This window comes from Trachinotus anak, unplaced genomic scaffold, assembly GCF_046630095.1.
Source record: "Trachinotus anak isolate AG129_WGS33_773 ecotype Australia unplaced genomic scaffold, CSIRO_AGI_Tana_v1 ptg000021l, whole genome shotgun sequence".
NCBI lineage: Eukaryota > Metazoa > Chordata > Actinopteri > Carangiformes > Carangidae > Trachinotus > Trachinotus anak.
Window position 1 is genome coordinate 8,502,535 of NW_027273872.1, and position 16,480 is coordinate 8,519,014.

Here is a 16,480-nt window from a genome sequence, read left to right on the forward strand (position 1 = left end):
AAAAAATGAAGAATAAAGGAACTAAATGATATGTAGTATCAAAATGTCTGCAAAAACCACAATGTCTTTCCAGAACTGAAAATGAAAGGACTTAATACAATAATCTGAAACATTCCCTGAACACTCCTTGTTTCAAACCACAGTTGCATATTCATTGCCAATTTTCAACAGATGGACAGAGGACAGAGTCAACAGGTTCACCTTTTATCTGCAGACAATATATTTAGGAACAAACATAAATCCGCCAAAGAGAAGTGAGGATGCATATTCCTTCACAATTACTTCATTTGACTTCAACAAGGAAAAAAAAACGCTGAAGATCCGTGAGCCAACATGCTGCATTTAAGCAAAGGCCGCCTGCTTGCCTTTGTATTCGTGCACAGGCTCGTTTTCGTGTCATATATGCATCAACAATCCATAAATGTGCAGTAAGCATTAAGAATCAGTGGGCAAGTCAGGTGCTGTTAATATTTCATCAGGGCTATTCTTGGATCAATGCTTTCAAAGTCCTTCTGAAGGACCAATTTCATGATTTATTCAGACACAAAACAGTGCGCCATGTTGGCAGTGACGTAAAACGATGTGGTACTCTTCGTATGGTGCTTCAGTCATAGAGGCCGACAGAGGCTGTAGAGATTCATCACAAAACTGCACTGCTATGTCCTCAGCAACTCTTTATACCAGCTTCAGCTATTTGTTGAAAAATGCAATGTAGTCTACAGTTAAGATCTAATACCACCATGTTTCTTTGTACCATTAACTTCCTGTGGTCTCAAGTGTAAAGACCAGGCAATGGTGTGCTTATTCAAAAGCAGCCCCAGTGAGGACCACCAATATCACTGGTGATCTACTTTGCTCTGTTATGAATTCGACCACCAGGGTGCAACTTTAGCTAATGATAGAAAAGAAATATAGCATAATACAAAGAGTTTGAGGAGTCATGCCGGGTACCCCAGGAGGGGAAGATATGAATTTCAATCCTTTTCTCAATTTTTAATGCTTGTACATTTTAATTTTGTGTGCTGAATATAAGTGGTCCAAAAGTTAGGGAAGAAGGATTGAGATCAGTTGTTCATCCCTGGAGATTGGTAAAAGACCACCGATCTTCTTCATTCAACTACAACCACTTCATCGTCATTACAAGGGCTGGTGCAGCAGTTACCTCAAGTGGTCTTGAGATAAATCTGAGAGGTCAGGGGGGTGATATCTGATGATTATTTTCTTTTGTTGCAGTTTTTATGCCTTTATTTAATAGGGAAAGTGGAGAGAGACATGAAATACTGGGGGGGGGGGGGAGAGAGAGAAAGAGAGAGAGAAAGAGAGAGAGAGAGAGAGAGAGAGAGAGAGAGAGAGAGAGAGAGAGAGAGCGAGCGCTGCAGTAAAGGGTTCGGCCGGCCAGGAGTCGAGCCGGGGACCTGCTGCTCAGGGTCCTAACCACTTAGCCATCAGGACAACCTTACTACCTTACTATCTCGATTAATCAATGACACCTCTTGTATATAAAAAGTCATGAACAATTTTCCAGAGCTGAAAGTGGCACACTTGAACCGCTTAAGTTGTCCAACTCATAGTTCAAACCCCTGACACATTCAGTTTATTATCATTAAAGACAAAGAAAAGCAGCAAATCCACAAATCTGAGGCACTCAATCCAGCAAACGTTAAAAAGCCTTGAAATAACTCAAATGATTACTACTTAATTTTATATCAATTGAAAATTCACAGCTCTAAATTGGAAATGTAGGAGTGTGAGGCAGAATGCACACAAAAAAAAAAACAGCTGGCATACTGACAAAAGTGTTACAGGTAGAGGGAGCACAAGCACACATCAGTGAATCACCACTGAGCTGAGCAGAGAAGTCTGATCACCTGTGACAGGAGAGAAGGATTAAGACACTGAGACAAAACAAAGTTGCAGCAAAGTGTTGGAGTAGATCCCGTAAGCAGGGACTGAGCAGTTTTTGCTATAGGTCAGTGAAAAGCTGTATGTATAGGGATCCAGCAAAGGATAATAAAGAAGAAGAGTGTGTGTGTTTCAGAGAGAGAGAGAGAGAGAGAGAGAGAGAGAGAGAGAGAGAGAGAGAGAGAGAGAGAGAGAGAGAGAGAGAGAGAGAGAGAGAGAGAGAGAGAGAGAGAGAGAGAGAGAGAGAGAGAGAGAGAGAGAGAGAGAGAGAGAGAGATGAAGAGACTGCCTGCCAGAGAGCTGCTAGCAGATGGCTCTAAGACCAGGATCACAGACTGGGGACAGTAGAGCCTGTTCAACCTGCCCCAGCCAGCGACAGCATGGCCAAACACGTACACACACACACACACACACACACACACACACACACACACACACACACACACACACACACACACACACACACACACACACACACACACACACACACACACACACACACACACACACACACATATCTCTACAGTAACACTCACTCAAACTGGCCTAATGCGCTATTATAAAGCTGTATTCAGACATTCAATGCCCCTGCACACACAAACAAAAGCCAGAAAGAGGCCTGAACAAAACGGCAATGATTGTGACTGATGCCCCTGAGCACAGTCACAAGCACACTTACAGACAAACACACATAAATAGGCACACAGCAGGTGACAGTGGTGGGAGCCAATGGGGTGAGTGCGCTGTGTTAAGAGGATTAGTTGCAGGGTTTGGGGCACGTCCATAGTCACGAGAATTTGTGTACGTGTGTTCTGTTGAGCTGAATGATGTTTTATTTCTTTCCTTCCTTCCTTCCTTCCTTCCTTCCTTCCTTCTTTTTTTCTTGATAATTTGCTCATAAAGCTCCTTATCACATGACATTTGTTCGTCACAGCTCCCTGGGAGTTCTGTACCTCTGCTTTGAGGTGAGGAGAGGCACAGCTGGAGTCAGGATGTCGGCTGGACCACCTGCTCGCAGCCACCAGCCTGTCTGCTAATCATCCCCTCTGCAAAAACACTGTCCCATTAGTGTTTTATAGCATATCTGGCTACCAAGCGTTTACATTCTTTCCTAAAATTTGTCATCCTTCTTAATGAGACTACCATGTGCTCCCAGAGGTACATTTGTCATTTCACCAGGGAGAGTAGGAATAATATGAGCTGGGCTTTAGTTCAACCCTCTTACTTCATTTATCCACACAGATTGGGTTAGACACATTGGTTCACAGTTCCTTTTACACTATGTACAGGTTATACAGTCCTGCTTACACTGGAAAATAAATTCCACTGTGGAAGAAGTTAATCAAAATTTAGGTCATTTGTCTCTCTCACTACATATTTCCCCTTTGGTTACAATCATGTGTATGATTATTGTTGTATTTCAACAAGCCAAATATGAACTAACTCAGAGTTTAACATGTACATGTAAAAAACTTCCACAGAGAAACTGTTTCTTTGAGAATTTTGAGAAATACACTTTAGATTTTTCTTTTAAGATTTACATTTAGAAGATTGATACCACTTTCATGTCTGAACAGTAAATATGAAGCTGGAGCCAGCTACAGCCAGCTAATCGGCTGTTAGCTTAGCTTAGCATAAAGACTGGAAACAAGGGGAAACAGCTAACCTAGCTCTGTCTGTTGGTCTAAAGCTCACTAATAAACATGTTATACATGTGTTGTGGTTCCAGTCTTTCAACTAAGCTAACTAGCTGCTAGTGCTAGCTTCATATTTGCCATCAAAGCATTAGTGGTATCAGTCCTCTCATGTAACTTTAAGCAAAAAAGCAAATAAGCTTATTTCTATGTTTAAATGTGTAAATAAATAAAGTTGGATACCAACATTTAGGGGAGTTTAATCTCAACTTTATGACCTCATCTACTAACTCGTAGTTGACAAGCTACTGCACCTACTCAGCTACCCGGGGGGAATCCAAGCTGGGGATCCAGCACCAGGGTGGGGAGGCCTTACCTGGTAAATGTCTGACAGGCTGCTGCTTCCAGAGTCGCTGGTGATACTACATCCTGAGTGGCTGGAGGAGACGTGGGTCACCTGTGGGTGCAAGCCGTCGGCCAGGTGAAGTCTGCTGAAGTCTGCGGGGAGCTGCACATACACACACACACAACATACACACAGATGGTCAGTATCAGCCAGCTCAGCAGCCACCACTGGTCACTCACACTGACACTCGTGCTGACTGCCAGGCGTTTGGAAACACACTTAGCGGCATGCTGAGCCTCAGTTGGTCTGGAAATATGACACAACACTGCACACACTGTCTTCTCTGCTTGGATATTATTGCGTTTCGCCCCTAGTGTATATTTTAAAGTCAACACACGGTAAAGCTTGCTGTTTCTTATTATTGGTTAAGCAAATTTTCTGGTGAATTGAGCAGTCAGTCAATGGATGTTTCGCACTTGATTTATACACCAACCATAAAAATATGGCTCCTCAAGTCTTAATTGGAAAGTAGCCTAAAAAGAATGAAATAAATGGTTGAATGAAAGGGATTTATCTTTGTTTTTATTCTAACTGGTGTGATTGCCCAATGTTAACGGAACAAAAAAACCTTAATTAGCTCCGCTGCACGAGCTCAACTTTACACATAATTCATTATCAAAGCAAAGGGAAAAACAGAAAACAGAAGTCCTTAATTAAATCATCTGACTTCATTGACTCTGTCAAAGACATCTATAAGACTGAAAAACATTCCCCTCCTCTTCACCTTCCCACTGTGTGTCAGTTAAAGAGCTGCCAGATAAAACCACATATCAAGACGTTATTTTGCGCATGTCAAAAGGGGAATTGAATCTGAAGGGTCTAAAAAAAATCCACATGATTTTAGTTTAGAAGTCACAAAGTAAAAAATGAACCGAGAAAAACACCAAAACTTTGGTGACACATTTTCTTTTTGCTCTGACACACTATTAGATATCAGCTGTTAGCTGTTAAATGCACTGGAACTTCTTTCATGAACTGAGCAAAGAAACAAGAAGAGCTGCATACATCAAGGAAATACCCTAATTAAAGCCTGCAACTTGGATAATCTAAATGAACACCAGGCAGTAATGGGGGAAACCCCTCTGAGTAATTCACACTGTATAAAGTACCAGAAAGCCCCACTGTAATTATCCATATTTTAAATGAGCCAACCCACTTCTCTATGGAGATGACCCTGTAATGTAAAATACATCAGAAATGTCCTACTGAAGTTTTAGGAGGGAGCTGAATAAAGCAAGTACATTAGTTAGTTTGAGATAATGTATGTTATGATTTGGCGCTTTACAAATAAAGCTGGAATTAATATTTGTGTGCTGCTTTTGTGCGTTTTTTAAGAAGAGCCGAAACAATTAAGCAAACACGTAAAATAGTTGTAATTTTTCATAATATATTAAAGATTTAAGTCATTTTTAAAGAAAAATAACAAACATTTGTATTATTATTTTATTTCACAATTTTCTGACAACACAATGATCAATAAATTAACTGAGAAAATAATCAGCAGATTGATAAATGATTAATCATCATAATCATTTAAGTAACCAACATTTTGTTTTTATTTGTTTTTGTTTTTAAAAATTATATCTGTAATGATAATGAATATCACTAATTTCATATTTCAAACTCTTTACATAAACCATAGTAACATTTGGATAGTTTACAATGTCAAGCAGTAAACATTTTCATTTCAAATGATATTCTATATATTATCTTAAATGTATACAATATATTGTGTTTTCAAGTGAAATTCATCATATCTGACTTGAATGCCAGAAGGGTGAATTATGAATTTAATCAAACTGCGTAAACTGGTTCATGGGGTCTATAGATGTGAATATTTTATGACTTAAATGTTTTATTTACCAATATATATTTGATCCTCAGCAGGGAGACCGGTCTGAACCACTTTCAACTCCACTTCTGGCTGTGGCAGATCATCAATATTACATTTTAACACCTAAAAGTCAAATGTGTCTGATTTAACTAGGCTGCTTCATTCATCACGCTGTTCAGAGCCAAATCTAAACATCCTGAGAGGGAGTTTAGAGTTTTTTTTTTACATGCTGTATAACTTCGGATGTGGATAGTAAACAAGATTTGGAATGTAATTTATGTGAGGTGATTCAAGTCTTCCTCTAGATGATAAAAACTTTTAACCAAGTTTTTTCACAGAAAGACAAAGTTTTCTCCAGTAAATCCTGGTGCAGCTGTGACACTGGACATTGTACAGTCACTACAGAGGCTTTCAGCTTTTCTCATCTGAACCATAAAAGTTAAAATGGTCTCTGAAGTACCATAGTCTGGGTGTCAGCATCTTCTGCCTCAAAATGCACTTTGGGCTGTAAATAACTACACAGCCTCAGATAGTTTTGGAAATTGGTCTCAACAGCAGAGACAGTGTGAAGTCTAACTTGGACGACAAATGGAATAGATTGGATAGAAATACATCTTTGGAGGTTCATTTGCAAGTAAATGGGTTGAAGCCATCATCTGCTCTCCAACGTACTTTAGGAAAACGTCCATCGCTATAGCCTCTGAGGCTCCTCTGCATTATAGCTTAATTAAAGAGTTTTGGAGACGCGAGGGGAAGTGTTTTGCTGCCAGAGTTATCAATGTGGAATACTAGAAACTGGTTTTGACTAAAAGACCTCTCAATATTCATGATCCACAATAAAAATGAAGACCCTGAAAGTGCTGAGACACTGACTTGATTTTGCAGAAGGTGTTGCAAGTTATTTGAAGACATTTCTGAGCTGATTGTGAGGGGAAATTAGAATCTGAGATTCGTCTATTCACAAAGTGCCTTTGTGTGTCGGTGAGAAGAGACTGAGAGCCAGACAGTGCAGCTCCTGTGGCACTGAGGTGTGATGTGATTACACTGTGTCAAAGATTGCCATCACGTTTAATTATCTGGCTGGCTGCACTAACCAAAATGGTCGACCAGAGGGGCCAGCCAGTCACTAACCCCCCTTCAGGCTACTTTTTCCCATCCCCTCGCCTGGTCGACTTCACTCTGACTGCCTCCAGCTGACTTTTACGTTATTATTTCTGGCTAGACAATATTGTGTTTGTGTGATGAATGTCTTTGTTTGTAACTGCAGCGATAAAGCATCATTACGTTTTCTTTTGATGACTTTTGGGACCAAAACTGATCATGGTTCAGTGTATAATTCTCATGTAACAAACCTCAGACGTGAAGGTACATGTACACTGGAGGTGCCTCAGTGACCATTTAAATTTATTTTGAGACAAACAAACATACACTTCAACTTTACTATTATGCTGAAGGAAGTTTGGTTTAACATACAGTCAAAAATGTAATAAAAAGGAATAATTCTGCTGAATGTCTAGATTTTCTTTTGGTCAACAAATCCCACAAAATGACTAAAACCAACAAAGAACTGACCTCATGAACAAGTATTGTAAATGTGTACTAATCTGCTGCTGAAAGTAGTTTCTAAATAATACACGTTTTAGGAAATTACTCAGCCTTTTTTTTTAATTGAAGTGAATATATTCTTGACCCATTTTAAAGATTTACACCTTCACCGTGGGGGACTAAGACATTCTGGGAGTTGGTATTTTGCTGACAATAACAAGGATATAGAATTTAACCAGGCTTTTCCTTTAAGAATATATAGGAATATACATTGAAAGCCTCCTGTTGTATATTAGCATTTTGCTACAAATAATAAATCTAATGCATCTGGTGCTTGTGCATAATCATATGTTGCAGTTACAATGCTATTATGCTATTATGTTATGTCCATGTCAGATCAAGTCAACTAAAAAACAAATACTGTAGCTAAAAGCATCACCACCACGTGGGAATCAACTTTAACATCAGCGTCAAGTAAATCCTCAGTTGTTTACATATTCTTAAAATTTTGGTTGAACGCTCAATAAGTGGGAGTTCACCAGGGAGGAAATGAATTGAATATTCTCATTATTGAGAGTACAGGACCAGTCATGTGGAGGTTGTCGATATGGCCTTCCAGCCAGGCACTGGAGTGGTCTACATGTCAATAATAATATCCCCACTGGTTTCCACAACCAGATAGAAAAGGTCCCACCTCCTTCAAACAAACCCCCCCGCATACAAGGCCCTCCCCCTGGAAAGAGGGAGAGATAAAGGGAGGGCAGGAAAGAGGGATAAAGGCAGAGGATAATAAACGCTTAATCCTTTCTCTCCGCTCATTTAGGTCATCAGTCTGTTGGTCAATAAGCCAGGGTCCATTCAGTCCATAAGCATGTGGTCCATTGACCTCTTCTGCCCAATGGTATGCAAAAGACTGGGTCAAGACGGATGCCAGCACAACAACGACACGCACTCATTAAACTTTTCCAATCAGTGGCACGACAACACGGAAATACATGCACCGTGCATTGTTGACCCCATCGATCTGCGGAGTCTTAACTAACATGCTACTGTTTAAATCTGTCTCTAATATGCTCAACATCGACCGCAGCATCAAATTATGAGCATTCTCCTACCTTAATTGAGCCCTCTGTACTCCTGTGCTCCAAATTCAGCGTTCTCTCACAAACAAATGAAGCGAGCTCTGCAGAACCGCGAACCGAAAATACATAGAATCAGCTGTCACAGGAGGATTAAGCATCGCTCTAATGCTCAAGCCACAACATTCAGTTCTGCCTACATGTGAGCAGATGTGGCGCTCCTTAAATTACACTGTAGACCTAATGACCTAGATTGCTGGGTGGAAGCCCTGGGTGGAAGCGCTGGCTGCCTCTCAATCTCTTTACCGCCTTTATATGCTGGGGGTGAATCTGTGCTACTACACTACATGCCCAATGCTGTGGGTGGCCAAGCTCAGAAACGCAACCCTGCATGGAGTGCTAAGTCTGTAAGAGAGTCCCACTTACACTGAGAACAGACAAATTTAAATTGCTAGTCTAATAGTTTTAAATTATTTAGCAAAACACAACAAGAAAAGGATTTTTTATTTTCTTTCTGAATTCAAACTTGCTGCAGCTGCACTGCTCCTTTAAACATTTCAGATGTGGTTTTTAATTTTGTCTGCTTGTTAAAAGAGACAACAGACACATCCCAGAGTTTCCCCTGACCACGGTGGCAGCTTCTCGCTTTCCTGAGCTTCATGGATCAAGAGATTAAAACCCTTTCAGCAGGGTGTCCGATTAAATGGGCCTGATATGCACTCTGGGCTTTCCTCTCCCTAGTTACAGTGCTACCATTCAGCACCACACAAGCTAGCAGTTACAGGGGGAGATGATTACCTATAATGAGGAATACAGTCCACTATACTGCTGTTACAATCAAAGTTGTTCCAGGTGCTGCTCACTGAAAAAAGTATACTGGTGGAAGTGCAACAAATCAATAAATATTCAAAATATATGTTTGTTTTTACAGTGTTCATATTACTGACAGTTTTCAATAAGATGATGAGGGTTATGAGCAATGAAATTTATATATTTCACTCACTTATCAGGCACATACAAAACAGGTAACAAAAGCAGCACAAAGAAGGCTCTCAGTGTCAAGTCACTGACTCCAATTTCCATCTGATTTATTATCTGAGCCCAGCAAGGCTAAAACATTTGGGCACAGGTCTTCGATATATACACATCAGTTCCATAAAATGTTCAAAGATAAGGCGACAGCATTCATGGCCAAGCTATCGCAAAGAGATGAAGCCATCAAGGTCCATAAAAAGCTGATAAATCAACATGAATTGTACTGTGACTGTGTAAGTCAACATGTGCCTCATTGCAGTAAAGATAAAATGCAGCTGTATGAATGGAAATCACAGGTCTCCAGAGAAAAGATAAGCAATCTGGGTATTAAACACATTGAAGCCAATGGTCATGCGCCCCTATGGTGATGTCATTACTGTAATAGGATATGGTGGCTGTTATTGACTCTACCCATGGTGGGCTTCCTGCTGGGCTAAATGAATATTTACTCAAGACTCCATCTATATGCTAAAAACATAAGAAAACAAAAAAGAAATGAGGAGGATGGGAGAAAAGATGGAGGATAGATAGAGGATAGAGAGAAGGAGTAGGAAAGATATAGTCAATCTGAAAATACAGAATATAAAGACCTTTACCAAGATTGTGACAAAAAATGCAATTAAAAATGTCAATAAAAATAAATCAGTGCCAAAATCAAAAAAATCAAATACTAAATTTTAGTCCCATGTGTCCTGACTGCAACATATGTAGCTAACTTACACATACCGAGAGACAGCCAACTGTACAATGAGCTAAACTGAGACTGTGGCACTCACGCTTCCCAGTGTTTAACATAATTACTATTGTGTTAACTTGCTGGCTTGTTGGCTGGTTTAGTTCAACATGAGGTGCATGTATGTTGGACTGTAGTCCTGCTTTGGCTGTAGGAATGACTGTATCCTGCCATTAATGATTCTTGAATTAGAATGATGTGCTACTTGAATGTACATATGCTGTTTTGCCTTTCCTTGTTAAAAGTCACTATAATAACCACACAATAAATGTTTTAAGGATATTAAGTGTGTGGAGTGGCTACCACCCATGTGGTTCTGTGCTTTGGAGAGATTACTGGAAAACAGTCAAATCAATGTTGAAATATCTGTTTCAATAAAGGGATTATTCAAATGACACAGCACATCTTTATGCCTATAGACTATAAAGGTCTAACCATATCAGCCAAGGAATGTCTTAAAATATTACACACTGTAAAAAGTACAGTCAGCATCAGCATACAAATTAATAGCACACTATGTATGCATGTTAAAGCCCTAGAGCCTACTAAAAGATTTAGTTTAGGCAAGACAAGGCAATGCACGTTTATTTGTATAGCACTTTTCAAAAACAAGGCAAGTACTTTACATAAGACATAAAAGGCTGTAGGACATGTAGACAGTATTACTAGCCTCACTTATGGAGAGTTGCCTTTGGCTGCAATTGGCAGTTAAACACATAGCATTGCACTCCTAAGTATCCACTGTAGAAAAAAAATGTTCATGAAAGATGTTTAAATATATAACTGTATAGATTAAGAGGTTATAGAAATTGAGAATGCTTGCATCTGCAGAGATTCCTAGTGGCCCTATAAGGCCTCAGTGGGGGAAGCTGCACAAGCTGTGTGTAAAGTGGATGAAATATGTCATCAACAATGACACATCTATGACTATTATAGGAATATTACGGTGATTTTTCGTATGGCATCTGTGCTCTGTGATCCATGAATCGTCCATCAGTGTGATTTACAACCCTGCCTGCGCGTGTGTGTGTGTGTGTAAGTATGTAATGTGGTGTGGTCCCGGTGTGTGAGAGATGCCAGCGGCGCTGACAGCCGATCAATCCGTTTACCGTTCAAGTGCAGATCAGCTCGGGCCTCCGAGAGTCTGCTGGAGCTGCCGGCTGCTGCCAGCACCACGGACAGCGCCACCAGCGAGCGGCGGCAAATGAACTGCTGGGTCAAACTCGTGTTTCAGCTGCTTATCGTCATGAAACAAAAAAGACTAGACACTGACTAATACTATCAAGAGTGATCTTGCAAAGGGTCGGTTTTCTCTTTCTCTGTTTTAAAATAATTCACCCTGCATCATTGACTGCGAAGCTACCAGGGCTGGAACAGCTCATGGAGGCTAAAAGGTGGGATAACTGAATTTAGGGCAGCTTCATCCCTGCACACATGACATCACCTCCCATCAAACCACCCCGATCTATTGCTTATAGCCTGCTGTTTTTCTTTTCTTCTCCGTGCAAATGGCATCTGGTGTGGTCGGCTGGCTGGTGTGGTTCATTTCACAGGCACGTCCTAAGGACCTACAATCAAATACTGTCACCACAGTGCGTTGCAAAGCATACTGCGCGCAAAGACGTCGGGCGTTAAACACACACAGATCTGCACTATACATCTCCGTGTGTATGTGTGTGTGTGTGTGTGTGTGTGTGTGTGTGTGTGTGTGTGTGCCTTTAACCAAACGAAAAAATATTATAGCCTATCTATATGGGGTGGATAGTGTGTCTTATTGACCTGACCCTTCGTGTTATGTTCGGATATTTTAATTAAGTACCAATATATGTTATTAACCGTAGCCTATAGGCCTATAAGATCAACTGAGTCCTTAAAATCCACGCAGGCATGCGTGTGTCTGCGTGCGTGAGTGACAGCAAGCACATGGCGGCCGTTTCGAGTACAACACACTGACACACATCGGAGGCTCGACAGGGCAATAATCAGCCTCTGATCAACATGCTCGGGTTGCTGTCTCGTCCTTGGTCTGCCCTGCGTTCATTCATCTTGTACAGGCTCGATAGAAATCCGATGCACGTCCATTATATGGCCAGTAATCATATCTAGTGGCTCATAAACGAGGGGGGGAGAAAAGGCACGATGGGGAGAAAACACTGCACGTCGATAGGCTACTTACCGGGGTTTTATCTTGCTGGCTCGGGACTCCATTGCTGTCTGACGCTGCTAATGGTTTCATAATGAAAAAATGTTCACCGGGCTAAAATCTAACATCCCGGACCTGCTCTATGCCACAGCATAGACCCCCATCTTCATCCAAGCCAGCTGCCCTCTCCCCTCCCTCGGCTGCACCGTCTCTCTGGCAGGAGGCGGCGGCTTGACAGTTTTGGGAGTATCCGCTGTTCCTTGGCCTGATTAGACTCTCCAAACCAACACCAGCTTCTGCGTTTATTCCAGCCTCCCCGCTGCTTCCCACAGAAATATCTTAAAACCACAGAGGAGGAGGAGGAGGAGGTGGAGGAGGAGGAAGAGAGAGAGAGATAAAAAAAAAAATCCTTTTATCCAAGCAAAGAAAAAGGCAGCTTCTTCTCTCCGCGCACTTGACAATCACATCTCCAGCCGGAGGAGCAGCGGCGCGCCGATAATAAAGCAGAAAACAGGAAAAAAAAAAGATGATGAGAAAAATGGCTGACAACACTTTCACTCACGTTTGCTCCCTTCGCCTTCCCTCTCTCTCTCTCTCTCTCTCTCTCTCTCTCTCACTACCCTCCCTCACCCGAAAGTAAAGCCACACACACGAAAACACACGCACACACAAACGCCTTTATGCACCATTAGATTATTTGAAGACCGAGACGCTTGCAGCCTCCACCGAGGTACTGTACGTTAAACCCAGCGGTTTGTTTGTAACGGGGGCAAGGGGGATGTGTGTATGTGTGTCAGGGGTGGAGGAGGGGAAGGGGATGGTGGCGGTGGTGGTGGGGGAACTGGAGGGGGGGGGGGGGTAGTAAGGACCTCCTCCCTGCCTGACAGTGATGCTGTAAGAGCGGCCACGATGGCTGTGCTCCTCTGGAGGGCTTACAACGCCCCCAGCGCGGATAGAGAGATGCAAAGAGGAGAAGGGCGGAGGAGAAACTGAAAGTGAGGAAGAGAGATGAGATGGAGAGATGAAATGAGACGACACACAGAGCAAAACGACGGGCAGGAGGTGCAGACGAGCGGTGGGGGGATGAAAAAGAATTGCAGGGTAGAGAAATAGATGGATTGATGAGAGAAGGATGGAGAGATGAGGAGGGAGGAGAGGAGCGCAGTGCCAGTAATGCCATTATCACGCTCACTTCGGCACAAGACAGCGGCTGGAGCAGGTTGGCATGGTAACCGCATGAAGGAAAGCCATTTCCTGGGCGGGGAGACAGAAACGGAGACAGAAGCACTTCCTCTTGAAAGAGTGAGTAAAAGAGGCAGACAGACAGAAGGAGAGATGGAGTGGCATCGTTCCTCGAGTAAAGGAGTAAGAGAGGAAGATAGAGGCACAGGAGGGAGAACAGCAGCGAAACAAGAGAGACTGACAGCGATGATGTCACTCTGTCACCATCACTCAGCTGGAATAGCCATGGCAACTGGGTGAGCACAAGCCCCCCGCACCCATCCAGCCCCCTACACACCCTCCAGGGCCTTCAGTTGCTGTGGCGACGGAGGCAGCGAGACATGGCGAAATGGAGGCGGCGAGTGTGTTTGTAAAAGAGAAAGAGACAGAAAAAGTGGCAATAGACTCTCCCACTTCACCTTCACTCAGCTGTACTACAATGTGCAAGCAGCGTCACTGACACAGCTTCAAATAACAAATAAACAACACCACTACACTCCTCTGCTTTGTGAGAGCAAGAGCAGAGGGAAAATATGTGTGCGTATTATGCATGCGTGTGTGTGGGTGTGTGTTCAGATGGCAGGCCGTGTCTCTAGAGACTCTGGATATTGGATGCAGAAGGTCTCATATATGAATGTCTCCTGACAGACAGAGATGTGAGGTGGGCGGCAAAAACACATTGCAGGGAACTAGGAGGGTTTAAAGGTCAACCAAGACAATGAACAACGGACCTGCTACAGTTCATATCCACATCCCTACATAACCAGCTATTCGGCTCACAAAAAAGGACTTAACATTACCAAATGGAACTGTTAGGATTTATTCTATAGACAATGAAGATTAAGCAGCACATCACCAAGAAGCTTCACGCTTGAAACTGTAGATATGACATTTATTTTTTATTTCTCTTATATGTCATTTTGCTGTCAATCCACTGTCCTCCATTTTTGACGTTGTCAGTCATTGTCTTTCATCTTGTTCTATTAGTTATTTTCTTGTCATTTTGATGGTAGTACAAAATAACTGCATGAAACTCAACACTTCAGCAAAAATATGAACAGCTAAATTATAATTTTAGCAGTACAACTACTCATCAGTTTATCAGTAGGACTATTTATTATCATTTTGATGAGTGATTAACAGTTTAAGTTGTGTATCAAGAAAAATGCCAAGCATTCACTGGTTCCAGCTTCTCAAACTGGAAGATCTGTTGTTCTCTGGTTTAATTCATTGTATGTTGGGATTTTGGACTGTTTAATGGACAAAACCAGCAATTTGAAGGTTTGACTTGAGGCAATTTTCATCATCATTTTAATTTTCAAGATTAAACAATTAATCAAAAATTATTTGACAGATTAATGAGTATAAACATAATCCTTGATTGCAGCTGTATATTTTCATGATGCTATTTCTGAGCTTTAAATTTAATTATCAGATTTAAATTGTGTAAAAAATTATACAAACACTGACAGACTCTCAAATATATAAAAATAGTTTCTGACCTCCATTAATGCACAGTTGAAGACAGCAACAGCTAATCCAATAAAACCAATAAAACATCTGACACATTAATTTTCTGTGTGCGCAGACAGCTGAGGCTGGAGCTTTTTGTTATGGTGCATAAAGAGCCTGGCTGCTCTGGCTCAGACAATGCCTAGAAAGCAGAGTACTACTAGCTGGTTTTGGAGCTGCTCCAGTCAAAGCAACGGGGAGGTGAGTGGGAGGCGATGGTGGGGGAGGGAAGCTGGAGACCCGGTATGACATCACCTCTCCTGCCCCGAGCCATGATGTAATGTATCAAAACAACAAAAAAGCTCAGGTGCTTTGCTGTGCAGCCGGGTCATTAACGTCTCAAACAATCACCGGGGGGTGGAGAGGGCCGTGGCATCATTACATCACCGGGGCAACGGGGTTGCATCTGGGGAATATCAGTCCTTCCTGCCCAGCCCCCCTTGTTTAAAGCTCTCTAGGAACAAACAAGCCATTTTTTACTGACTAATCACAAGCTAAATGTAAAGGGAAAGAGTCAGGGGAGCATCGATCTTAGACGACTGTGACAGTGATGTGAAAAACGCCACTTGAGAATAACATTAATGCACTCATGCTCAATTGCAGTGTGTGCTAAATGCATGAGGTGAAGTGGGGTGAGGGGGTGGGGTGGGGGCGCTCATCTGCCATTTGTAAACAGTCTGTGAACCTGACATGTCTGCAACTGTCCCATGCATTTACAGGGTGGGCCATGTGATGTTTTTTTGCCTGCTGATGCGTAGCATTAGAGACATAAAAACCTCATTACGCTGCTAGATGACACACCAGTGCACAAACACATGACACACACACCCAGGCAAGTGTTTCGAGGGTGATAACAGACAAAGTGATCATTACATGGCAAACATCTTTAAATGTCAACTAGCTTCTTTAACGCCTTAATCCAGCGCTTTACATTCACACTCACATTTCAAGCATTTCGATAGTGATTTTAGTCAATGTCTTACAGAGCATACAGCAACATGAGCAACACGAACATTTTCTGCAATTTTTTCTGCATTACAATTATAACACAGCTGAGATAAAAACAGTCCTTCAACATCAAAATGCATTCAATGAATTACATTTATAACACATGCTCAGATACTCACAAGTATCAAGTACAAAAAAAAAAAAAAAAAAAAAAAAACATGAACCAATTAACTTCGTCGTATCTGGACCTCATGTCTGAGTTTATCAACCAGTACTTCAGTTCCTCACTTGACATTCTGTGTATTAGAACTTTAATGACCCCCATATCCACACTAGCTTGGTAGCAAGAGAGCTCACACAGGGAGTGAAATACTGTGAGAGTACACACAGGCCTGAGGAATGCTTTCATTTCTCTCCAACTAAACATTACATTTTACATTACATGGAGTTTTGTGCGACTGATTTTAAAAAGACAGGTCTTGACAGGA

The 16,480-nt window shown here is 41.8% G+C and overlaps 1 protein-coding gene across 13 annotated transcripts in view; it reads right to left on the minus strand.

The window, feature by feature from the left end:
* Nucleotides 1–16,480, minus strand: part of rapgef2b (Rap guanine nucleotide exchange factor 2b) — a 106,513-nt gene that overhangs the window by 24,512 nt on the left and 65,521 nt on the right. For 10 of the 13 annotated variants that reach the window (XM_071457595.1, XM_071457597.1, XM_071457594.1 and 7 more), the window contains one exon: nucleotides 3,913–4,044. The exons of 1 other annotated variant lie outside the window; for it this stretch is intronic. In XM_071457595.1, the coding sequence (XP_071313696.1) occupies nucleotides 3,913–4,044 (132 nt within the window). Of the gene's footprint in view, nucleotides 1–3,912; nucleotides 4,045–12,344; nucleotides 13,042–16,480 lie in introns of those variants that run through there. 2 more of the 13 variants (XM_071457606.1, XM_071457607.1) reach the window with 2 other exon arrangements.